The 26,614-nt window shown below is 39.9% G+C and overlaps 1 protein-coding gene across 2 annotated transcripts in view; it reads left to right on the top strand.

Moving 5' to 3' along the window:
• The first annotated feature begins 1,271 nt into the window (after positions 1-1,271).
• Positions 1,272-26,614, top strand: part of vldlr (very low density lipoprotein receptor) — a 67,234-nt gene continuing 41,891 nt past the window's right edge. For both annotated transcript variants that reach the window (XM_084934660.1, XM_084934659.1), the window contains exons 1-3: positions 1,272-1,767; positions 15,731-15,850; positions 21,942-22,064. In XM_084934660.1, coding sequence (XP_084790786.1) covers positions 1,695-1,767; positions 15,731-15,850; positions 21,942-22,064 — 316 coding nt within the window. In that variant the 5' untranslated portion in view covers positions 1,272-1,694. The remainder of the gene's footprint in view (positions 1,768-15,730; positions 15,851-21,941; positions 22,065-26,614) is intronic.

Below are 26,614 nucleotides of genomic sequence, written 5' to 3'. Positions count from 1 at the left end.
CTGGATAAAAAGAAAAAAAAAACCCCAGATGCACTACTTGTGACCACCCATCCTCCAAATTAGCAAGGCGTGGTGTGGAATTAGCAATATCTTTCTCACAGAATTCGGCTGGCGCATGAACATTAACTTGTTGATTTAGAGTCTGTGCAACATATTGGAGCCAGTAATCTGGACCAGGAGTGTCAAACATAAGGCACAAGGGAAGGAATTGTCTCAACAAAGACAGTAATCTGGCTCCCCTGGATGGCTTTGGAAAACAAGATTTTTAAATAGATTTTCTTAATGATGAAGACCTCCACCATGGCACTTCATACGACACCAAAGTACATTCATGTTTTTTGACTATCTACCAAATTAATTACCAAAAACTTTCTGTTTAATATTGACAGAATAGCCTGGCCAATGAGCTATCAGACCTTTTTCCGTAATTTCGTAATCACGGAAAAAAACTGAGATGAAACTGCACTACTTCTTCTAATATTAGGACATCTCAGAGATTGAATGTGTAGTTAAACTAAGAAGTGGAGCTCCATTGTTGTAGTCCATTAAAGATAAAAGTATGTGCCCTACAGTTTGACATCCCTGATCTAGAGAATACAGAACATAAACATAACATATTCTATTCTAGTACAAGACCATTTAACACATGCCCAATCTTCTAAAATCAATGTAAATGAGAACTAGATTCATAAACAGACACATCATAACCTCACATTAATTTTATTTATTTATTTATTTTTACTGCTTTTCTTGCAGGAGTAGATCAAACTCATGTTTCCCTAAGTGGTTTGCCCTTTATCTTTGATACGGCCACATGACAGACACTACTCAGGCTGATGACATCTCAGCCTATAGTTTCTTCATGTTTGATGCTAGCCCCACCCACCTATGCCATGTCACACCAATGAGGATGTGCAATTTTGATTATGCTGTTTCACAGATTTCACTTACCATTAATAATAAGAACAATAATAATTTTACCTCTTTAAGTGTGAAAACAAAGCTTATATACAGCACGTTTGCTGTATATAAGTATCGCAGTCATAGTTACTGCCCTTATGTTTGAAGTATATGCAAAAATATATTCATAATGGATATTGAAGAAGCCAACTGTGTCTTAATTTATCTTTGATTTAAGATAGAACTGCTGTGTTATGATACACAGTTACCAGTTTCTTTGAAGTGTTTCCTGCCATATAAAATGTGCTTTATTGTTTTATTACTTCATGTGGGTAGCGAAGGGTTAACAATGTGCCGAAGACGTATTGAAGGAGGAAAAAAAATCCTCCTCAGCTGTGGCACCAATACCTAACGACCTGACCGGTCTCCGCTCGTTACCGTCAATTTGGGGAAATGGATTTAGCCTTGATAGGACAAGACGCGAGCCCGCACGGCTCGCGGTTGTAGAAGGAGATCAAAAGACACGTGGTGTGCGCGGCGGACGCCTCCGTGTCTTATTCTCAGCGCTCCTCTCTCCTCGGCCGGACTCAGGTCTGTGTGGCGTCGGCAGGCAAAAGCGGCCCTTCTGCTCTACTCTACTTATTCTTTGTGTGCGCATGTGTGGCTTGCGTGTGAACCGGCAAAATCAGAGAGCAAAGCAGGCCAGCGCGCGACAGGGAAGACGGGCAGTGTTGAGGTAGCCCAGCTAGCAGCCGCACGCTTTTTTTTTTTTTTTTTTTTTCGCACTGCCAGAGATGGTTACGTCCACACAGGGGATCCTTCTGCTGCCGATGCTAATATGTCTCCAACGCTTCGTTAACGTTCACGGTAAGTCCCGAGCCACCATTTCTTTTGTGTGTGCGTGTGTGTGCGCGCGCGCGTTTGGAGTCACCGTACCGGCGAAACGCGCACCCTGTGCGGTGAGGTTAGCTAACCTGAAACGGAGCTGCACACCTGTCTTGGCTGCTCCTTGAAGAAAAGCCCGTGCTTGGCTGCACCTTGGGCCACTCAAGCCCTGGCGCTTCTAATCGAGGAAAGCTCTCAAACTGCGTCCTTCTTAAGGGGACAAAATGAGAAATACGTGCTTTAAATGAATCTGAATCTGCATTATTTTAGCTCTATTTATTATTGGAAACTAAAGGGAGGGGGTTCAGCGCTGCTCGTTGATGGCCAATTAGCCCCACGGTCATTTAATTTAGCCCTGAAGACCCGCAGCCATTCAAATTGTAAACCCTTGTCGTCCTGATTTCTCCTTTACTTACACTGTTGGGATTTTCTCCTGTCATCTCCACCCCCATCGAGCTTCGTAATTTATTTATTTATTCATAAAGTGGAAGCGGACTGGGGAAAGGGGGTGGGTAGGCTGAAAAGGATGGACACAGTGCGTTAACACGGAGAGAAAAAGCCACAAATAAGGGTAGTAAGCAGCCCCGCAGTTTAGGGAAAGGGTATCAGCAGTTGACGGAATTTTTATTTATTTTTTTTTTGGGGGGGCGCAAATTACGTACTGCAGGGGATCCCAGTGAAGGCCCAATTAAGAGCAAAGTGGCCAAGCTCGAGCCGTTAGCAGCTGGTGGTACTTGGAGAGCTGTGCGCACTGGGGTTGCAGCTGTTGATGATTTTCATGATTGGTTGTGGAATGGAGAAAGCGCTCTGGTCTGCAGATTAACAGAAAATGTCACGGAGTGTCGGTTACAAGTTCAGAGCATAGCAACAATCAAAAGTTAAAAAGTTGCAGGGCTTTTGTTTGTTTCGGGTTCAGAAATGGGCATGTGGAGGTGGACTATGTAAGCACAACTGGGCTGCATACACTCAAATATATGAGCAACTTTTTTGGGAGAAATATTTGTATGTCAGACAAACCCCTCACTTAAATTCTGTGATGCACCTGCTAAGTTATATTTTTTTAAAACATTGTATCACATGGATACTTTTACATATATGGATACAGACAAGGGGCTAATTAGAATGAGCTTTTAACTGCATTTAATTACCTCAGAACCATAGTCATACATCGATCCTCTCTAATCTAAACTGTATCAATGTAAAGATTGACGCATAGATGTAGAGGGACTTCTAGAATTTATATATGGCTTTCCATAAATAGTAAACGCATCCATTTTTTGGCAACATCTGTGACTGAAAATATGAAGTGCTAAAACGTTGAGGAATTAAGCATATTGATTTTGGTCTCTATTGGTGGATTTCCCCCCTTTAATAACTGCTAGAGAAGGTGATTTATTTATTTTTCATTATATTTTTAATAACTCATCTATCAGGTGTCCCAACACAGGCTTTTGTAACAGATTGTCTGTTACAGGGCCTCACTTCATCTAATTAGGGCCACTGAACTTCATGCTGCTTGGAGCATTTTTAATGGAATTGGCTGCCAAATAACATGGCTTGCTGTGTGACTTTTGGAGGTTTGTTAATGTTTAAGTAATATTCTAGTGTCATCAGTGTAGCATGGCAGCAGCTGTGATGAAGCCTCAAAATGCAAAATCCAGAACATAGCTTGTATTTTTTTTCCTTGATTAGGATGACTTCATAGTCTAATGGTTATCACATTTGCCTAAGACAGTGGTTCTTAACCTGGGTTCGATCGAACCCTAGGGGTTCGGTGAGTCGGTCTCAGGGGTTCGGCAGAGCTTCCGCCGTCACATGCACGGCTCATTTTGTGCACCAGTAAAAAAACATATTTTATTTTTCAGTAAAGAGGGGTTCAGTGAATGCGCATATGAAACTGGTGGGGTTCGGTACCTCCAACAAGGTTAAGAACCACTGGCCTAAGAAAATGGTAAATGGCCTGTATTTGTATAGCACTTTACTTAGTCCCTAAGGACCCCAAAGCGCTTTACACTACATTCAGTCATTCACCCATTCACACACTGGTGCCCTGGGGCGCACTGACAGAGGCGAGGCTGCCGGACACTGGTGCCACCAGGCCCTCTGACCACCACCAGTAGGCAACAGGTGAAGTGTCTTTCCCAAGGACACATGACTGAGACTGTCCGAGCCGGGGCTCAAACCAGCAACCTTCTGATTACAAGACGAACGGCCAACTCTTGAGCCACGTTCGCCCCTAACAAAAGAAAGATTACCAACTTGATCTTGAGAGAAGACTGAAGTCCCTTTGGGATTGTTTTGGGAATAACGGAGCAGCTGAAAGTAGGTTATTATAAAAGTGCTTCAGTACTGCTAGAGTTTGTTTCATGCATCCATCCAAACTAAACTGAGGCGCATACATGACTCTGGACCTGGTCCACATGTCGGTATATGTGAGTACTGTCAATGATTAGTTTCTTTTCTCATAATTGTGCACTGTGGATAGCTTGGTTTTAGCACAATGTTGCAGCCAATACTGGAGATTTTCCTAAGCCTTGTCAACACATACTATCTGGTTACAGGTTTCAGGATGCTTTTAAAGTTTTCAGCAACTATGGCAGGGGTGTCAAACTCAAATACACAGTGGGCCAAAATTCAAAACTGGAACAAAGTCGCAGGCTAACGTTAATATTTATAGAAAAAAATAAATAAATCTTCCTCCAGATATAAGAATGAATCTTTTCTTATGGACTCAAACAAGTTTTGCTGAAAAACTGAATCTGGAACAAGCAAAGCTTAATACTAAACAATATATATATTAGCTGTATAATACCAGTAGGCCAGCTTTAATTGTAATTTGGTATGGCTTCGCGGGACAAATGTAATTAGGCTGCGGGCCAAATTTGGCCCGCGGGCCAGAGTTTGACACCTATGAACTATGGCATTACTAGCAAAATGCTAAGTTTAGTCATTTACAAGCAAAGTTTAGGAATCGGGGAGGAACCCCTAAATGATTCATTTCCAAAGGCCTAAAACTTGTCTGAAACCTGCCCAAACCCCAAACTTTGTCCTAGTAATGTGGTAAGCTAATCAGAAGCACACACAAGCTATTAACAGCTAATAACAACATGACATAGTCAATCTTGCAATTAACATTTAAACATGTGGGGGACGTGAATATTGATGCTTTCATTAGCTTTTGAACTTGCCCCCCGCCCCCAACTTCTAACAGGTCTTTATGGCATCACATCATGTTCTTAAACTATTTAAAGTGCTTTTATTTAAGGCTGTAAAGTCTCAAGTCCAGGAAAACAAGATGTTTGTCCTATATTTTTGCCTTCATGCCACTTGCTCAAAGATGGCATCTCATTGTCCTCATGCAACTTGCATTAAGCTTCATGACTGTTGGATGACATCAGTTGTTTCCTATCCTAACCCCAGGGTCGGGTGTTGAACAATACCGTTACCTTTACAGAATTGAGCAGCTGCAGTATCACATGTGCAGTTTTGGTAACATTGTACTCTAACTTGTGTCTATAGACATGTCTTACAAATTGAAAATTCTCTGTGTTAGTCCCTTAGGCCTGGCAGTATGCAGCACACTGGTAGAAACTCGAACACGAAGTGAAATGCACTGATCAGTTACATCTTTAGTTTGCTCAACAGACCCAGATTCACCATTATGTATAATAAAGAAAAGCATTAAATGCTGTGCTGTAGGGGTTATTGCACGGTTGAATCTATCAAACTAGTGATTTTGTGTGAAAATGGCTACATTGTAGTAGAGCATTTTTGTAAAGTTATTTTAAGAATTCAGTAATTTATAAATGTATCAGTCCCTTTAAGAAGCCTAAAAAACCCCATGTGTATCTTTTGATCAGTTTTATCCACTTATCTGAAGTCATGTTGTGGGAACATCAGGGTTTTCCAGACTTTCTTCCAGTCCTTCCTTCACGCAACACTTTCCTCCTGGAGATCCCTAAGGAATTCCCAGGCCAATCGAGAGATAATCCTTTCAGCAAGCTCTTTGAAATTGTGGATGCAGCACAATCACTGGTTAACCATTTGAGTGAAAAGTAGTTAGGCAGTGGACTTACCCTCATAATTCTCCTTACTGGCTCTAATATTGACCAGAATTTAGAAAATAAACTTAGTGCTTTACTCTAAGACTGCGACTGCTGCTCGAGCTCATGAGCTCAATGTCAACTGAGGTCAGAGTAAGGTGAGGGCTTTTTTCCCCCATAGTCTTGTTTTTTTTTAATTAATTTTTTTGCAGTAATAATAAATAAATAAATTTTTATTTATATAGCACCTTTCAAGACAGAATCACAAAGTGCTGCACATAAGATTACAAGTCATAAAAAGAGAAAATAAAACAGGCAAAAAAAAGTAAGAGCAGTTGCCCCCTCCTGACCATTAGTAGTGCAGCTTTTAGACACTACTTGGTTGGTTTATATCTTCTTTGGTTGGTGCTTGTTGAAGAAAGTTTAGGATTTCCTTTTTGGCCCCAATTACTTATATTTTTATTTATCTATTGTTTTTTAAATGTGTGTTTAACATTAGAAGAAAAAAAGGCAATATTTTCTGTGCTTCACGCCCTCCACTGGTGACTGCCCCTCCCTGAGCCTGGTTCTGCTGGCGCTCTCTTCCTGTTAAAGGGAGCTTCTCCTTCCATCAGTTGTTTGATGGTTGGGGTTCTCTCTATTGTAGAGATTTATAATAAAAAGGCTCCATAAAATGGTGGTTGTGAGCTGGCGATGTATAAATAAAATTAACCTGTGCACGAAATATTAAATGTAATCATGAAACGACTCCTAGTTATTGAAAGAGATGCATTCCTTGAATTCTAGCCTGCTGTGGAAAAATGGCCTTTGGGGGAAAACTGGTGAATCAGAAGTGCTTGTAATGCGCACACACTCCACACACAATACACCCACCAGCACCACCACCACCACTGTCTCATTCTCAGCTTCTCACCAGGCCTGAACGAACACACACACACAGACCGTGTGAGCCTATTTGAACAAGATGCCACGCAAATTAGGCAACAGCGAGATCAGCAGCGGCAACCCTGGCCTGATTAAAATGGATGTATTTTTTTCCCTCCATGGTTACTGCGATACCATGCTAGACCCAGATCCTCAGCTATAGAGGGGGGGTGGCTATGTGGGGGTGCGCTTGATTCTTGAAGTGGGCGGGGAGGTGGACAGGAGGAGGAGGAGAGCACTGCAAACGTTTCTGTTACTGGGGAAAACTGCATCACCATGACCTCAACTGTGAAAGCGGTTCTATAGCACACAATGAGCTGCTATTTTGGGCAGGAGACGGTTCATTACAGCTCCATGCCTGTTGAATCTGTGGTTTAAATTAGGGGGAGTACTACTACTAGCAGATCATGAGAAATAAAATGTGTTAAGCTTATGTCTTCAGTTAAAGTGTGCCAAAATAATTAGGTCTTTAGTTAAAATGAGTCTTTTTTTAAATTTTTTTTTAATGAGTCTACAAAATCCTTAGCTGACACAGTTGGGTTATATTTCTCACAGTAGTAATAGAGAATATTCTGTAAATTAGTCTTAAAGTAGTGTAGTTTTGACAGTTTAGTGAGACATTAAACAGTTCGTGCTCTGTGCCCAGTAATGCAGAACAGTGCTGGTTCACAATGCTTTCCACCTCGCAGTGATGGAGAGGGAGAAGTGCTCTAATTTCTCCAGGAATGCCGACTTGGATGGTGGCAGATGGCATCGCTACATTTCAGTTAACTGGTGTACACGATATTAAAAATCTAAATTGCTTAAGCATCTATTACTGTGGGTACCAATGAGAAAGGTGGCAACCAATATCTGTATTGCACAAAACATGAAACGAGGTCAGTGTGACAGGTTAGAAAATCAATAAAATAATTAATATTTTTTTTTTTTTTTAGGTTTGGGCTTTTTAAAAGTTTTTTTTAATATATTTGAGGAGAGTGGCTGCGCAACAGAAAATTAGAGCAGTAGAGTTTGTGGCAGTGTGTCCATGCACATCAGTCCTTTTCTTCAATTAAGAATACCACGTCTGTTTTGTGACAATGAATAACAGAACACAGTAACCAGCAGCCTTTGTAAGTGCTAATTCAACAGGGTTCAGTTGTGCTGGACAGCAGCTGGTGAGCGTAGTCTTCCTTTTGCAGAGCAAAAGCTTTTCAATTTGGCTCAAATTATTTTATGCTGCAGTCTCTGAGCTCAGTGTCGTGTCACAGGAGCCATTTGGAGTTATGGATGGGCAACTATGTAGAAATCACACTTGTATTCCAGGTATAATCTGTTACTACACCAAAGTTTTGCTCGTGCTGCTTGTTCTGAGAAGTTGAACATTTTCAATCATGGTTGTTCAAATACTCCAGTGCTGCTACTAACCAAATATCCTGTGAATATTGTGGGAGTGAGGTGGCTGCACACACTTAAAAGAGCATGCATCAACTGGAACTTTATAGCCTAATTTTTTTTTTTTTTAAACTCGATTTGGTGGAAAACTGCAGTCGGTGCGTTCGAGCCAGTATTCTGGGAAATGACAGACCAATCTGAACCTGCTTCTGTGCTGCTCAAACAAAAGTAAACAGCAAATCAGAAATCAAGTTTTTATATACGAGATGGTTGAAAGTGAGACTAGCTGGCCAGCAGCAATATTTAAATAATAACTACAATCAAAGAGGCCAGGTTTTTGTTTTGTTTTTTCTTGGACGTGTTGGGTTTCAAAAAAAAGCTGATGTATGCAGAGTCTGTAAAACATGGCCAAGTAATGTGATCTTTAGTCATGTTAAAATATTTAATGTAAAGGTGTGAAAAAAGAATGACATTAAAGCAGAGCGACATTTCTCGTGTCATTGTAAGCGGTAGTCCTCACTCTGTACAGTCTGGAGGGTTCAGGCTTCAACTCTCAGCTCAAAATTGAATCTGACACTGCAGGGAGAAGGAGCTCGTACAGGTTTGTATACTCGAGCTTACTACTGAGGTGTGTTGTTGCGATGTGTGGATCAAAGTGCAGTTTTCCAGACAGCAAGTCGATGGTTTTCTGTGTAGATATTGGAATAGTAACCCAGGAGGATACGCTCTTAAAGAAACCAAAAACAGGAATATATTTACCATTCCCTGCAGCTTGGCTTCATGGTTACTTGTATGCGCCGCTGCGCCCCATTTACTACACCTCATGTTTACACTAGCAAATGCTGCATGTTTTTTATATTTCTGTGCTTTGGGCTTCTGTTGGTTTCTTTTTGGATTCACTTTAGAGTCCCACAGAAATTGGAGGTGACTCTCAAAGTGCCAAAGCTGCATCAGTGTTGCTGCTGGACCTTTTATGATTTCTCTGGTTTACATGGTGGCGATTTGTTTTGGAATTAACAGCTACTGGGTGCCAGAGGGTCTCTTTATGTGAGCTCACTCTTTACCTCAGTCAGCATTAAATGTACATCAGCAGTGTGATGAGTCTGGACTTTTGTTCCTGTAACATGCAGATATGCAGTTATTTGTCCAAGGTTGGGTTTTCTACTAAACCCCCCCTTTTTTTTTTTCTTTTTTTCTTTTTTTTTTTTTTCCCCTTCCCCTTGAAATGAAACATGAACAACTGGGCTGAGTAGTATGAAGGTGAACACTGTAAAAGGATGGACACTTCAGGGGACATAAACAGTACGTGTTCAGTGTTAGAAACTTGGAGGCCAAGGGGACTAGTAGGCTTATTCTAAAGTCACTCACCATGTAGGGGTTGTGTTGAGGAGTGAGGGTCATTCTCAGGGTTATTAACTTATCTGGTTGAAGGACTGAAGAACCATCTGTCATTTCATAATTCACAAATTGTTGCTGCTTGGGTCAGATTTTAGTGAAACTTGTGTGCAATTTGGGTGAAAACCAATAGGGTGATCATTGTGCACAAGGTCAAGGCTACATTTGAATTGTGAATGAGCCTTATGGGTGACTAATATCAATGTTGTGGTTTTTATCTCGTTTCCTCATTCCTCCCCTCACCCCAACTGGTCACCCCCCTCCCTGTGCCTGGTTGTGCTTGAGGTTTCTTCCTGTTAAAAGGGTTTTTTCCCTTCCCAATGTTGCCAAAGCGGTTGCTTAAAGTGCGTCATATTGTTGGGGGGTGGCATGGGAGGTCAGTAACTTGCAAGTTGCTGGTTCACGTTTCTTGGTCAGATACAAATACTGCTGTAATAATTGCCCTGAGAGTAGTTGCAGTTGCACAGAATTGATTAAACTGTGCCCAATATGTGTAATCACTCGCTGAAAATCAAGCCTTGTATGCATTTATTATGTCAGGGTAAGCGAAAATGCCACATTTCACGTTCACTGGAAAAATCTATTCAGCTACTCTTTGACAATCACACCTGTCCACAAACTGCTCTCACAAAGCGTGTATAGGTGTAGACTTATAACAGCAGCTTTACCAGACCGTGTTTGCATTGGACTGGGTTTTCATTGTCTTAGTAAGGAAAATGATATAGACTAAAATGATTCTATGAACTATATTTCAGCTTAACTTACTACTGGCGCATTAAATGACTATTGCTGGGGTTTTCCAGCACAGTATCCTGACATTTTTTCTTCTGAGAAAAACTGACTCTTGGCATGTTGGTAGTTTGGAGAAATCATGAATAACTTTCTATCTGCTTGTGTATTTTTATTTGCGTAGATGTGAATATGTTCAGGAGATGGGTCAGGAGTTGTTGAACCCAGTTGTTAATGGATTCTGTTGCTCATTGAGCTGATGGCCAATGTCTCTGGCTTCATAACAGTTTAATTTATTAATTTTCTTCATAAAATATAAGGTCTTCCCAGAAACACTGCAGTGCTGAGGGATTAAGGAAAACACTAGGTGCTGGATAAGCCCCCCCCCCCCCCCCTTTTTTTTTAATTTATTTTTTATTTATTTATTTATTTTTTGTTTCTGTCATTGACACTTCAACACTCTTGCTTGGCAGTGCTTATTGAAGGCTTCAGTGAATTCCCAGATCCAATGTGAGTGTTAGTGAGGCTCTCGGAGTGCTTTATTTATTCAGCTTTGTCTGCTTGTTTTGGTCATCTTAAAAATGGGAAGTCTTTATGTAATTGCTTGACTCATTTAGCAGTTTCTCCTTTTTCCAGGAAATGTATTTGTCATGGTCGGACTTTATTTTCTCAAGTCATCAGAAAACAAAACATGTTGACAGGAGTCATGTTTTTGGATGGATCTTCTTGTAACTTTTTTTAATACGAACAGAATCTTAGTCTCCTATCATTTCTAATCATCTTGCCCGTTATCAAGTCCATATGTCACTGTCAAGTCGAATGAAACTTGTGACAAATGTGGCCATGAGGATATATAAGGGAAGGTTTTACAGAAGTTACGCAAATTCACAATAACATGTGGAGTCATTTAATCAATCCTTTTAAAAATAGCATTTTTTAAATTATAATTTTCCTTCCGCTCTTACAGACATTATAAAATGATCTATTGCCTTTTTTCGTTTTTTTTTTTCAATCAGTTTGATTAAAGGCATCAACCTGACTGATTTCCTTCAATTGGGCTCTTTTCATTGTCACTTTTGAGAAAGATACTTAATTCCCAGTCTTCTGCAGCAATAAAGCTTATAAAGGCTGTTAATAAAATCGAAGCCTGCAATGGTAACAAGAGCCGTACTATATCAATGAGTGAAGTTATGGTGTAGCCTGTCAGGTTCACAGTGGGAAACATGATTTAAAAATTCAAAAATTGGAACAATGGCCTGTATAAATGTGGCTGCAGTCATAATTGACTCCTCTCAGTAATATGAAGGTTAAAGCTGTTGGATCTTATCCACTTCATTGTAAGTTTCCCACAGTGCCCTCCACCATTAAAACAGTTGCTATGAATAGTTTTGCATTAGAGAAATATACTTTTTTTTTTTTTAATGTTTGCAGTTTAAAATAATTTGCCTTTACCACTGACCTTTTCTCTAAACATTTCCTCCTTTCTGTGATTTCTGTCTTGGTTAATGATTGTTTGGTCTCTTTAGATTAATGATTTATATTTTTAATATGGTGAAAATACTTTCCTGATGTAATGGAAAATGAATGAAATGCACTCTGTAAGTACAGGTGGTGTAGTCTTGGATGGATGGATGTCTGCAGGCTGTGTATTTGCGTCTTTCTGTGCGGTGAAGCTGCTGGACTCTGATCAACAGCATGCTCTGATGAAGCGTTCAAGTCTTTGCTTTGTTAGTGCAGCGCTGTGCTTGTGTTTAGCATCTCTGTAGATGGTTTGACAAGAGTAAATTTGACTTCGGGATATAAAGCCTTTAGTCACACCCTTAATCTACAAGGCTGTGTTTGTAAAAATATATGTGAAAAGGAGAGCTTTGATGATTAACTTGACCCTGTTGACTCATTAAGAATGTCCTTCCCAAGTGTTTTGTTTCCTACTTGGGTGTATTATTGATTTGGTTGGAGTTTGTTTGTTTGTTTGTTTTTTTTAAAGGAAGCTTAAATGTTTATCCCTGAAAAAATAATGCTGCCGCCTCCTGTGCTTTATAACTTGTCAAAGCTCTGTAACTTACAATATTTTCCCTGTAAAATCTTACATGGATACTTTAGCTGATGTATTAAGCTCTGAAGAATTTGTTAGATTAAAAAAAAAACAAAACAAAACAATAATGCTATAATACATTCAACAAATGTACCAACTACTGGGTACTTAGCCTTGCCATTTCATATGCTATATAAGTGGGAAATGTCAGAAGCCAAAGATGTGTGGCTGAAAATGCTCAAGCATCAAAAATCTGCCACAGCTCTGCAGTCACGTGAGTGGTTTAGAATGAAGAGAAGTCCAATTTGAAATGCCCATACCTACTGATCAGTGAAAGCATAAATTGGATGTGATTGTTTGTAGAAAATTATCAAATGGACTCATCTTGCCAGAGTGTAAAGCTGGCTCGCGTCATGACCCCCCCCCTGATGCCAGCAGTGACATATTAAAGTTGACAGATTTGCATTTTTTATTTTATTTTTTTAAGTAAGTGTCATCTTACAAAACATTTGAATATCAGTCGTTGGTGTTGGCTGCAGCACGTCTGTGGCATGGTTTCATTGATGTAGATCTTGAATAAAGTGTTGCAGCTTCAGCTAAAGGCCTGAAGCTGTTCAGGTTCAAATCAGTGTGGGGTGTTTTTTCTCTCTAGAGGAGCTGCTGACCCACTTAAGTATCCTTCAGATGGCGTTTCAGTGTCTGAATGCAGTTTTTAGAGGCTCTTTCTGGCCTGACAGGGCTATAATTCTGGTTTGCGTTCCTGCAGTGCTTTTGATGTTTTATACACATCTCAAGTTTTATCGGGGGGAAACTTTTTTTTTTTTTTTTTTTTTTTTTTTTAAATACATCTTTAAATTCATTAACCTCAGTGGCATACAGATTCAGTTGGAACCATGACTTCCTCTGGGCTGCTTTTGATCATCATGTGCTCCAGTTATCCACCTGGTCAGGCAGACAGTCCACACTAAAGCAAGGTCAGACTGTGGTATTTTAAGACCTGGAGTAGCGCCTCCAGTACTCTAGTAATAGACTGCACTGCACAGTACTGTCTGCAAATCGGTGCTTTGCTTATGTCTGTTTTACTTGTGAAGTGTCAAAATGAGCTTAAGGTTTTCATTTTAATGTCTCTATTTAAGAGGCTTTGATATCTCATTGCAGGCTGTGGGTAGGTGCATTACAGTGTATTGAAAGTGGGATTGTGTTGTCATTTAGGACACAAGTAGACTTTTAAAACTCATAATTGGAATCTGTTTTTTATGGAGAAACCTAAGAGTCATTCTTCTGGTTAAGCCATCAATTTATTTTATTCTTTTTTCCACCCCACTTATTTATTCCACCTTACTAAATTATAGTGATGTGGTAAACATGGTAATCTTGGCTGTTTAGGCTCCACTGAATGATCATCATACTGTCATACATCAGAAAACTGCAATATTAGCTGCTTCTCAGAGTGCCACTGGGGATGGCAGCTGTCAGCTTCAGAGTCTGGTTAGGACAGTCCTCTGGGAGCGTAGAACTAGTCACCAGCTGTAGTCAAACATGGGGATGAAATGTTCTAAGGGGAAGCATCTGAATGATATAAAGAACCGAACACAATAGCTACTTGGCTATAGGGCTAGATAAGAATGCCTTGGGGCTGGTTTGCAGCCATTATACTTTCAAGATAAGAGTGGGGGGAACTGGTGGGTTTTGGAGCAGTCCAAGCACGTAAGAGCTTCCTATAGTTAAGGCACTGTGGGGAAATCCATGTTTTAACAAAATTTAACCCTACTTAAAGGTTAATTTTTCATATTCTTGTGGGTTTTTTTTTTTTTAATATATTCCTTTTTTCACTAGCAAAGGGAACCTGTTTGTATAGTATTAAATCAGTTCTGCATGGTAGCATTATTTCAGATTTTTAAAGTTACTCGCTGCATATTTCTGGGTGATGGTTTGACCTTGAGACGATAGTTTGCACTGTTGCCTCACAGCAAGAACATCCTGAGTTCTGTGTGGAGTTTGCATGTTCTCCCAGTGTTCACGTGGGTTCTCTCTGGGTACTCCAGCTTCCTCCCACAGTCCAGACATGCAGTTAATGGGGATTAGAGCAGGGCGATATGACCAAAAATATTTATCACGATATACATTTGAAAATTTGCGATAACGATATAATTGACACTAGACAAGATACTTTACAACTCCATAACTTTATTCGTGCAAAAAAACCAAAACGTATTTTCACTTAAACAAGCAGCTGTTTTTTATGTGCATTAAAGTTATATAAAAATTTAACAGTGTAAATGCAAATTCCTTGCTGACAGTTTAACCAAAATGCATCCTGCCTACGATAGCCGTAATGCTCCGACAATCCATCAAGCGGTGCGGCTTCGTAGCTTAGCAAAGTCGTACTGAAACATTTGACAGATTTTCGAGCGCCGTGTACGACATAAAATCGTTTCGAGGTCAGTAAACACAACCAGAATTCATACATAAGGCACACGGGATTATAAGGGGACCTGTCGATTTTCAGAAAAATCAAAGGATTGATTTTAAGTGTGCCGTATTTTCCAAAAACACGGTAATAACGACGGCCCGCTAGCATGCTAGTGCTTTGTTGTGTATCTGACGGACGAAAGCTAAACCAGTTCCACACCACTGAAGTTGCAGCATTTTTACAAACCAATTCTGGTTCATCCGTTTCATTTAACGATCTGCTTTCGCCCTTCTTATTCTCTGTCGCGGCATGCTTTTTCCGCCATGTGTGTATGAAAACAAAGTCACTGCGCATGCACGTTTTACCCATATTCTATCGCGATATTTCATTTTCCTATCGTTGCCCAACATTATACTGGTATTACCGTGAACGGTGTGATATGGCCCAGCCCTAATGGAGATAGGTTAATTGGTAACTCTAAATTGCCTGCAGTAGTGAATGTGAGTGCGATTGGTTGTCTGTGCCCTGCGACAGATTGGCGACCTGTCCAGGGTGTACCCTGCCTCTCACCCTAAGACGGCTAGGATAGGCTCCACTGTACTTAAAGACAAAATAGGAGCGTATTGGTGAAGTTAAAACGAGCACAATTTGTTATCTTAAGCGGTGAGTCAAAGTTGTTGCTGTAATTAAACTGATAGTTGCAAAGCCCAACAACTACTCAGTTTACTGTTGAACATGTTTTCCAGTTGACATGAAATTGTCATTTCTTTGTGAAATACTAGTGTTACATTTTAGTTATTGAAGTTTGAATTGTGAAACAAGTTACTGTGGATTTCCAAAATATGTGCCAACTAATGTTCTTTAAAAGGAGATTTAAGCACTGGAGCGAACCTTGATGGAAGTAAAACAAAATGGAAATGACATCCCAGACACCAAATTATTTGTGGAAACATTTGGGACTATGATTTGCACGTTTTGTTTTTTGTTTTTCTTCTTCTCTCTCTCAAAAACTGTCTGTGTTGTCCTCTGTAGGTACAAAGACAGAATGTGAAGCCAATCAATTTCAGTGTGGAAACGGTCGCTGCATCCCGTCCGTGTGGCAGTGTGACGGAGATGAGGACTGCAGCGACGGCAGCGACGAGAACTCATGTGGTGAGGAAAAACACTCTGCTGTCACAATGCCAACAACTTGAAGTGTGAAGGACTAAGACTAATGCACGTGGCCAGATTTGTTCAGTTACGAATCACTGAAGTAAATGGTTTCCAAATGTCCCAGACTATAATAGATTATTATAGTCTGAATTTAAACATTCAGGTCATCAGACCTTTGCATATGTCAGGAAATGTAATTTACCTTTGCCACACACAAATTCTCATCTGTGTTCTTTGGATGAAGATCTTTTGAATATAGCTAATGCCAGATTCTGAAAACTGTTGAATTTTCTTAAATACACTTTAGCCAATCTTACCTCTGTACACCACCACAGTGGAAATGATCGAGATGGAGTTGAAGTGCACACTCTAAACTTTAATTCAAGTAGTTGAAGAAATGTATTCCACTTAAGCTGCTATATGTCTTTGGGTGGTTATCGGCTGGTACTGAGAGGCACTGTCCAAACTACTTTACTGCATTTGGCTGAGTCTGAGCTAAATGTTCTGATGCACATCAGAATTCATCCAGCTTATCTGTACGATGCTGCACATGCCCATGCATCCCATAGACAGGCCTCCACTGTCTTTCTAATGAGGCTGTTGTATGGTTCATATCATGCCCATTCAAAGCCTCCGCAGTGCTTACTAGTTCCAGTTATCCTTGTGCTGACTGATCTTCTATTATCTCTAAAATCAATGCCATTTTGGAGCGAATCCTACATTATTTTTTTTAGATATGCATTTTGACAAATTCTGGCAATGGCCTTATTTTGAAACTTACTGGTTTGTACCCTGTGGTGAACTGTGCTCTCGTGAAGTTTTTTTTTTTTCTTTTTTTTTTTTTTCTTTTCTTTCTTTTTCTCCTCCTTGACAGACTTGGATAATGATCTGCGTGCCTCCCAGAGAGGGTTCCTCTCTTGACTGCATGTTCTGAAGGAATTTTTATTGGGGCAAAAGGGATACTTTCAGAATGTACCAACTCTGTAGACTATAAAAGATGAATGTGGTTTTCTGGCTCTGAAAAGCCATTTGTTGTAGGACAGACTTTTTAGTTTTCTAATGGCCAGCAAGCACTGTGGACATTTATAGAAATCTTTGAAACGGACCTCGGCTCCCTTGCTCTGACCTTGATGAATGCTTTGCTGTCCTGAGTCCTTATTTCCAAGTTTATGATGAGATCATTTTGTAAATTAGTCCTTGGTGGACTCAAAGGTTTCAAACACAAAGATTGCAAATGTGCTCAACTTGAGATTTTACAGCACGACTTTGTGAACAAAAGGATCGGTGACGTCGAGTGGTTACATTCATCACCCGCACTCTTTCGGAGACACTTTCTGATAGAGTGCTGCAGCCTGTAGCTGGGTTGGTTCTGTGCTTAGATCGCGTTAACACAGGTTACATTTATACCTGCACACTTATCTGTATTCTTGTTGTTATGAGTGAAGCTGAGCTGCTAATGTTGGACTTGGAGCTCATTGATCTTTCACCGTTAACTTTACTAAGAACTTTTAACTGATTAAGTCAGAGCTGTGAAAATGAGAAATGTCTCGTAAACACTGTCAGAATCCTGGTTAATAGAGTAGTGAAAAAGTGACTTCCTTCCAGTGATCAGTAATACAGTTTACACTGCATATTGCTACCAAATAAACCCATCAGTAGTTGAGGTCTGTCTCTGGAATGTGCAACTACATTCCTGGGATGCTACCTGCCCAGTGTCGGGTATGTGTCCAAGAAGCTTCAGAGTCCATCATCAAATTGGCTCAATCTTTGACCATTAAAGAGTCAAAACAGGTTTTCTGCATCTTGTTAAGTTTTAAATCTATTGTGCTGACATACAGAGCTGGGAATTGTAGCTGTCCAGATATTTCTGGAGTTAAATATATCAAATCTTTCAAATCACCAATGAAGTGATTGTGTTGGTAACACTTAGCTCTACAGCAGAAAGTAAGACGCTTGTATAACTGGAGCCTGGCAGACTATGGTTATTGAGAAATGTGTAAAAATATATCATAGTTCCAAATATACTTGGTGACATGTTCCTTTATCACTGTGAACACGTGGGAGTTTATTTTGACCCACTCCCACATGCCATCCTGCTCATGGAAGGATGAATTGGTGGCCTAAATGTCACCGCCTCAGTTCACTTCTGTAGCAACACAACAAAACTGATTCTGGATTTGGTTGGCGTACAGATTATGTCACAGTCCCATCGGAAATGTAAACATGTGAAGTTAACATAATCCATCAAATGCATTACAGGGGTGAGGAGTGAAACTAATAAGCCAGAATAAATTTGTTGGTCCCACAGTCAAGTTAGCGTGGAACCGGGGGGGGGAGTAGTAAATGACCTTGCTCTTTTTGTGCTTATTTCATTATTGACTCTTATTCATGAAAGTAGGAGTTGCTGATATCCCTGACCAAACTTCAATTTTACTTAGTTTTGAGGTGTGAACATGACGCATCTGAGCTTTTTAAACAAATGTGACTTTTTTTTTTTTCACTACTCCAAAGACACTTGTCCTCAATACAGACCACAGACAGTGTAAAAGTCAAAAATCAGACTGATTTTTATTTTTGTCATCAGAGTTTAATGAGAATGTCTCTTCCTTACTTGCTCACCTCCTGAAAGCCCTCAGCGTCAATGTTTGCCTGGAGCCTGTCTGCACTGCTCTGTGGATCAGTTGCCATTTATGTCTCTCTTGCTGTAACTGGGCTGGAAACGAATTATTTACACCGCTTGTGGCCTTTTGGAGTGTGGGCGACTGAACGACAGTCCCCCTTGCTTGCAATTAAACGCGTTTTCCTGCCAATGTGAACAACATGTAAATTAAGCAGGAAATGGAGTCTGAGCTGTCTGTAAAGGTCATCTCACAGGGTGCCAGATTTGACTTGATTTTGTATTTTTAAAAAAAAAAAAAGAAAAGAAAAAAAACTATTAGAACAGGTACTAAAATTCTTAGTTTTGCACTAATTTTTTCTTTTAATTTATGCTTGGCTGCAAGGGACACACTATGTATTAAGATTATATTTTTTTTTTAATTACACCTGATTACTGCTTTCATTCTTCAAACTGAAATGAAAGATTGTTTATCCCCTCAATTATGTGCATTTTGTGTTTAAAAATCCCTCAAAATTGCCTTTTACCCCTCAGCCATAAAGACTGTCGTCACAATGCTAGATGGGTAGGCGGGCACCATGGATGCCGAAGTTTGAAAGTAAGAACTTAAATATTGGTGGATCAATTTGAACCTCATACGTCACTTTATTCAAGTCATAAAAGGACCTGACGAATGCTGCACACATTTTGTCTGATGCAGATAAATGCATTCGAATCACATCGTCCACTCCTTTCGTATCCTTCTCTGAGTTTTAAGAGTGGAGTTGATGGCTTATTCTCCTTAACATTTGCACACATGAATATAATCTCATGACATTCAGAACCTGCCACGTTGGCTCAGTCCCCATCAGGAGCTTTGCTAGGTTCCCTTGGGACATGATGACCTGGTGATGTCAAGGTGGCACATAGAGCTGAGCTAAATATAGTTACAGCTGTGTGTGTCTCCTATACTTTCATCTATCTGGGTCATGTGATGGTGCTAGGAGGGAGAAAAGAACAAGGGATGATGGGAGAGGAAGTAGGGCTTTGCTGTTAATTGAAATTATGGCTTCCAACAATTATTAAAAACAAGATAATTGAGATGGAACGATTATATTGCTCCTTTTTAAGAGCGTGTAGGTTTATCAGTATACAGTACTGTACTTTAGCACTCTCTAAATGACCATACTTAATTCCCAACAATGTTTTGCAGGATTTCTTGATGGCCAATTTTAATTAGACTGGGAACTTTATTTCAAACGGGTTTTGTGGAAGTGTACATTATACACAGCATCGAGAGTGACTGCAGGGAAGATTTGGGGTTTTATTTATAGCCAGTTAGAACAGAAGCAGATGACTGGTTTTGCGAACAGTGATGGTGAACTGAAAACTAAAAATTAGTTTTATTCCTTCACGCTCTCTCAGCTGCTGACATGTTGTTGTATTTGAGTCTCAGACTGTTATTCTCTCTGGGAGATCAGAGCTGTTTTACTTTCAGCCCAGACTGAACTGAGGCTCACTGATGCGTGAAAGATGAGAATCCAGATTTAATTAATAAAAGAAGAGTTTGGTAATGAGTCCCACTGTGGCTGGCTGTTGTCATGAGCTTCAAATTGGAGTTCTGAAGTCTGTATTTGTATTCTGGTCAGACGGTGAAGAGGGCTGAAGTGTTTTCTTGAGCCTCCAGTAGAGATGCTAGTGTTGGAGTTTGTTGTTTCACAAGTTTTCTTGGAAACCTTTCTGTGTCTTTTCTACCGACATGAGAAATTAACATCTTCCCCACATTTCTAGTCTTTCCTATCAGATTCTTTGAAACTTTGGTTTGGTTGAGATTCATCAATCCAACATAGCCTGGAGACTGCACTTGCATAAAAGTGTATTTTCCTTTTTAATGTAAGAGTGTTACCGAGAATAATTTAAAGGTTGCGTTTATGAAAGTCCAAGGTGTAACCACATAATTAACATGGCAAAAGGACAAGTAAACTATTATACTCCAGACTTTAAGTGAAATTCTAGGAACAATATTCTCCTCCCAAAGGGAGTATGTGATCTTTTAGTTTGTCTGTTTGCAGTCTAGCTTAAACACTGGAAGCTACACCAACATTTTCAAATACTGTGATGTAGAGGCTAATAACAAAATAGCCGACCTAGGTACTCATGTCCCACAAGGCCTAAGCACTTGACCTTGAAATTCATTGTTTGCAGCCAAGGTCAAAATTGAATGCCCAGCTTATGGTACCCAAAGATTTCAGCTAGTTCTGCTCCAATCATGAGTAAAGATGATAAAATTCACCCTTTTGGTATGTAATGCTTCAGTCAAGGGTCAGGGTCACACGAATTGGGGAGGAAGTGGATATTCTCAAAACCTCTTAAAGAAATATTAGTTATTTGGGACATAATGAGCTCAAACGAAGATCGTAAAACATTTTTATACATGTTATGGCGTCCCCATTAATGACATCTGCATTGTTTTCATAGAGCATTTGCGCCAATGCCAGCGTCTTTGTCATTCTAATTTCCATATTAACAATGCTAACAACGTAAAAATCACATTTTATTATAACCCTCGCCCTTTGGGTGGAGTTGCACTCTGAGTGCTCTTATGCATATATACTGTTTGTAGAAGTTGACTGACCTGTAAATTATTACCTAATTATTACCTAGTTTTATAAACCTTATGTTTATATGGTCACTAAAATGGGGAAAAGCTCGTGGCTTTAAATGGTTTTAGCACTTTATTGATATTAATGGGGGAATAAAACAAAAGTGTAAAAGATGGAAACCTGAGGCAGGGCAATAATTTCAAGGAATGAACCACCAAGCCAGTCGTTCACAACCATTTACAGGCTTTGGGCATTCATGGTTCTTTGGCTATAGCACGCATTTATTGTGCTTGGCTGTCTTCAAACACAAGTGAACTAATGTAGTTTCTAGTTGGACCATGAAGATTTGGGTTTAAACATGTGTCGGGCAGATTTTTTTTTTTTTTTTGGGGGGGGCCTGTAGCTTCAGCATAGGATTGCATCACTGTAGTCTAAAAAACAGCGTTGCTTGAAATGTCAAAATGTTTGTGGTGCAATAAATCTGTTAAGCTAAAGCAGTGTGAGAGCCGCTGATCTTCCTTTTCATGACTGTCACTGATATGTTCTCTGTTCTGTTTGAAGGGTTGTGAGGTCCCAGAACAGACCTACAACCAAATAAAAATTACACTTTATTTGTGTCTTCAGTCTCCCTTTGATGGAAGATGAGCGAGACACTCAAACCTCCCGAGGACTGCATCGACTGCATTCCTTATGCAAATGTAGTGTTTGAATCTCGCTTAATCAGAACAGGTTGTAAACTGGTGACCTTTTCACAGGAGGAGCAAAAATGAATTCATATTCATGAAGTGTGCTAGTATGGATTTGATCTTTCCCTTGATATTATGTGTTTTTCTTTGTATAATGTGAGACATTTCATTCAAACAGTGATTTCATTTTCTCTCCCATGTTTCAGTTAAAAAGACTTGTGCGGAGTTGGACTTTGTGTGTGACAATGGGCAGTGTGTCCCGAAGCGGTGGCACTGCGATGGGGAGCCAGACTGTGAAGATGGTTCTGATGAGAGCTTGGACATCTGCCGTAAGTAGATGGTTTTCGATGAACGCTGCGCTACACCAACAGTCACGTGTTACATGTGCAACTAAAATAAATATGAATCTTTCGGTAAGAATTTAGTTTTGAACCTGTAAGCTGTTAAAGTGGAAACTTTCAGTTTGTAAGAATGTAATTGTCTAAACGCCTGATCATCTCATTGGATTAACCTTACTGTATTGTAAATTTCACAATGCAATCAATATGAAATGTCACCAACTTTAACGTGGCGGTGGTCATTTCAGTGTGCTGTTCAGTCTGCAACCCCATGTAAATCTTTTAAGAAAATCTAGGCTTGGCTGTAACAGAAACAGGAAGGGGATGGTGCTTTTAGTTTTCCCCAGCAGTTAAGAGTACGGTTATTATAAGACCAATGGGGCAAAGAATTGGTCTTGGGCTAAATAATCAGCCTCAATGGCACACAGTGAGACCCCCAGAACTGAAGTCTTTTTAGTGCTGAGTAAAAGGTTTGCATGCTGCAAGATTGATTATTGTTCCTGCCGTATCTGCCACTGGAGAGAACACTGCTGTATGCAGGTCGGTTACTCCTGTTAATTTATAAATTACTTGGAGGAAAATGGGTTAATTCACAGGTTTGCACAGCAGCCATCACACAGATTAAGATTAACGACAAGGAACAATATCATGAACATTAACGTGTGAAACCTGAGCTTGTATACACATCTCTCTCAGGATGTCAAGCAGCATGAGATACTTTAATTCTGTGAAAGATACAAACTGCAGTGGAAACTGTAGGTTCAGCCCCAAAAAAAACAGCGAGGATTAACTGACCTAAAAATTGTTTGTCCAGCCTTCTTTGGCTCACATCCTTGTGACTGGCTCACATCAGCCACAAGGATGTAGGCCACCACAGACAGGTCGGCCTTCCTCCCATGGGGTCGGGGCAGACACAAGCACGCATCACACTTATAGATGGCAAGAAAAACGTTATTTTTATACCACGTTTTAGTTGAGGTGGAAGTCCATTGTCACCCCAAAAAGCAAAAGTTGCACTATATGAATTATGGAAAACAGAATTGATAAGTGTAATTAGCTGAATTAATAATAGAATCATAACCAGTGATGATAAAGGCAACAATAGACCGATAAAAATGACACACAATGAATTCAAAAACCCAAATTTGATGTAACAGTGATGGCTCGTCTGACTTTTGTGTGGTTTTAAACGCTAGTCTTCAAATGTGTTATCAGTTAGTCTGTTGCTCCAGCAGCTTGGTGCATGAAAGCTAAAGCTGCTTCCCCATAACTGGTAGTGACTGGGATCCCAGACCATGCATTAAAAACGAAGTGAAAATATGAAATGAATTCTAAGATTAGAGTTGACAGTTGAAGCACCCATGATCAAATGTCTATGCATGTTAGTTTGCATGTTTGGTTTGCTGCCTGGTACAGTATTAGGTTTGCATTGGCTCGAGGAGCAGCTTCTGCTGCTGCTGGTCCTGTAATGCCCATTTGAGGCCCACCTTTTACAGTATTAAAAGCATGCTTGCAGCCTGGTACAGAAACCTTTTTTTGGGGAGAACTTGTCACTGAACCGGCCCCCTCTGTGTTTTGTCATTTGTGCGTCTTGGTGCATTTTAATGTCTTAAAGTGACTAATGGCTTGATGTGGTTGGTGAAGTTTGTGCTTCAGTTGTAATGAGTTAAATTGATTTAAAAAAAAAGTTTCTTACTCTGCACTAATTAGCTGGTTTAAGACTTCGTGGATGTGGTTTGTTGAAGCACTGATAGCATTTGCTGATAAGTCCACACACTTTTCCATAAATGGTCACTTCTAGGCCCCAAAAACCAACACAATGGAAGTTCAAAAGTACTAATTAAAAAAAAAAAAAAAAAAAAAAAAAGATTCTTGGCCTACATTTAATGAAATTGATTTTGCACATTGAAATGTATTCAAATAGTGCAGCAAGACGTTCCCGATGCAGATCTTTCTACAGATTTTAACTGGTTAGTTTCATACCTGCCCTTTGTGGGAAGCTAAAACTGTGGCTGAACTTGTATTTTCAAGCACAGTTGCCTTTACTCATGCTAGAGCACATTTATAAACTTTAATAAGCTTTCCATGAGGTCAAACTGGGTTTTTTTTTTTTTTTTTTTTTTTTTTTTTTTTTTTTTTTTTTTTTTAAAAAAGCTCAGTGAATGGTAAAGTCTTCCTGCTGTTCATAACAGACGCTCATGCTGCTGCAGAAATTCAGCGAGGTACTTGAAAGCAGTGAGGGAAGAGTCCCCCTACAAGCAGTACTGTCAAATAAATAAGTTGTTTAAATGGGAAAGCTGCTGTGCTTTAAATGTTGTGTGATATGAGGTCTCACCAAGGTGCTTGTTGAAATCAGAGATGACTCATGATGATGATCTTCAAGGAATCACTTCTCTGTGCTGCCTCCACTGTGCTGTGTTAATGACAAATGGACTTTGATGTTTATCTATATACCTGAGGACACACCAGAGTGGAGATGAAAGTGGTTTCACTGCAGCTTTAAAATCTTGATTGCAGATGATAAAAATGCAGAAAGTATAGCTCATGAATGCTGCTGTAAAAGAATACTGAAACTCTGGTCTGGCACACATCAACACCCTTCCTTTGATATTTTTTAAGTAGAAAATCAAACTACGTTTTAGTCCTAAAGTCCCTGTTTGCTGAGAATTCCTATTATGTCATTTCTGTGACCTAGAACTCGACTTGCATGGCAGTGAAGGTTGGAATGAACTGAGTTTTGTTGTGGGGTTTAAATTATTGCAATAAATGGACTAAAATAATGACTTTACAGTTAGACAGTGTCGAACTTGTTACAGACATGACTTTCAACATTATTTGGGGGGGGGACACAAGCAAATGGTTAATGTTACAATTATGGAACCAGGCACTAAATTTAACTTGGAACACGGGGGTGTCCACACTTCTTTTGTCAGTGTTTGGAGTGAGATTTGCTGGGGCAGCAGAGCATCTCAGGTGTCTGACAGGGTTGCGCACCAGCTCTGAGTTTTCACAATGAGCAGTTGTGTGTCTGGTATAGTCCCTTTCCTCCCACTGCAGTATTTCAACTCAGCAGGTTCAGTGCACAAACCTGAAAACGATATGAAAGTAACAACCAGCAGAAAAGCAACATCTTAGAGTTGGGGCCAATCCTTTCTGCACTCCTGTGGGGGGATGTTTGGTGCTCTCTGCCAAAACATGAGCGGGACCCGTTGGGGAGTCGTTTCAGCAGCACAGTTGTTCCAAGCCGTTGGCTGTTAGGTGTTTCCAAGGCTCCAACCGAATTCCTACAGAGTTAGAAAGACAAAGTGGGTGAAGTGAAAACAAAGACTTTTAGGCCTATAAAATGGAGAGAAATTCCACTGTAAAGTCGTCAGTGAAATGAATGAAAAGGAATTAAATCTCTAATTCATCCCCCTGTGCATCAGTTCAAACATTGAAATAACTTTGTATAATACAACCACTGTTAAACAAGACTTGGCTGACCACCTGCTGTTATCCATTCAGCGTAACTGCAAATCAGTGTATGGCTTCCCAGATGGGACAAATGAGAACTAGAATGTCTTGGAATACTAAGCAGCCAGGTCGCGTTGGATGAATTGAAGACAAACCCTTCTCTGTGTATTTGACAATAAACATGTCTTATTGCCTGTGCACCACATTTTGACCCAGTGTAAAGCAGATCATGTTGAATGTGACAAAGTAATGATTAGACTAGACAGTTGTGAGGTTTCGGTGTTCTGGCTAAAACAGACTAATGTTGGGAGTAACAAGGTTTTCTTTTTACTTAACTGCCAACTGTAGTGAAGCAAGTTGACATGGCTGAAAAGATCCAACAGTAGTCGCGTTTTTCCTTTCAGTCGCTCCACTATTTGTTTTCACCCGTGACGTTCAGTCAGAAGGCAGAAGCCTGATGGATGCTGGTTCGAACACCTGTTGGGAAGCTTTTGTTACTTATAGTAACACAGCATGCTGTGGTGACACCATTAAATATAATTTGACTTCAGCTGAATCTTGTCAGCTCCACACGCCAACGCAGGTTTGAGGTGCAAGAAAAGGAAAATATGGTGACTGTAAATGACAGCAGGATGCAGCAGTCGAAAGACTCAGTAAGAGGAAAAATAACTTGCTGTTTTCTTTCACTGTATTTATCCTCGGCCTGTTTAGTTTTGGCCTAAAAGCAAATGCATAAGTGATGTCATCTTAAAGACCTTTGTTACACTTTGATTTTGTTATTTAGTAAAATTAAGTTGAACTTTGTTTTTTTGTTTTTTTTTTTTTGTTTTTTTTTTGTTTTTTTTTTAACCCATAAAATGATTCGGGGACTTCATATTTTAGCGCTGGTAGTGAATTTGTACCAGATGTATACAAATGCCCGTAACAATGGATTGGATTGGACCACAAGTGGAAAAAGTAGTTATAGGTCACCAATTTTTAAAAGTATCAATACTCAACAATGTAAACAGTAAAAACTGACACTGGACATTATTTTACTGTTAATACAAGAGCACGAAACTCCATTAGGGGCTCCAAAGGACACGAAG

This window comes from Perissodus microlepis, chromosome 7 (assembly GCF_051167445.1).
Source record: "Perissodus microlepis isolate ML-2025 ecotype Zambia chromosome 7, ASM5116744v1, whole genome shotgun sequence".
NCBI classification, from domain to species: domain Eukaryota; kingdom Metazoa; phylum Chordata; class Actinopteri; order Cichliformes; family Cichlidae; genus Perissodus; species Perissodus microlepis.
The sequence above is the reverse complement of the archived record's forward strand: the minus strand, read 5'-3'. Positions and strand labels throughout refer to the sequence as shown.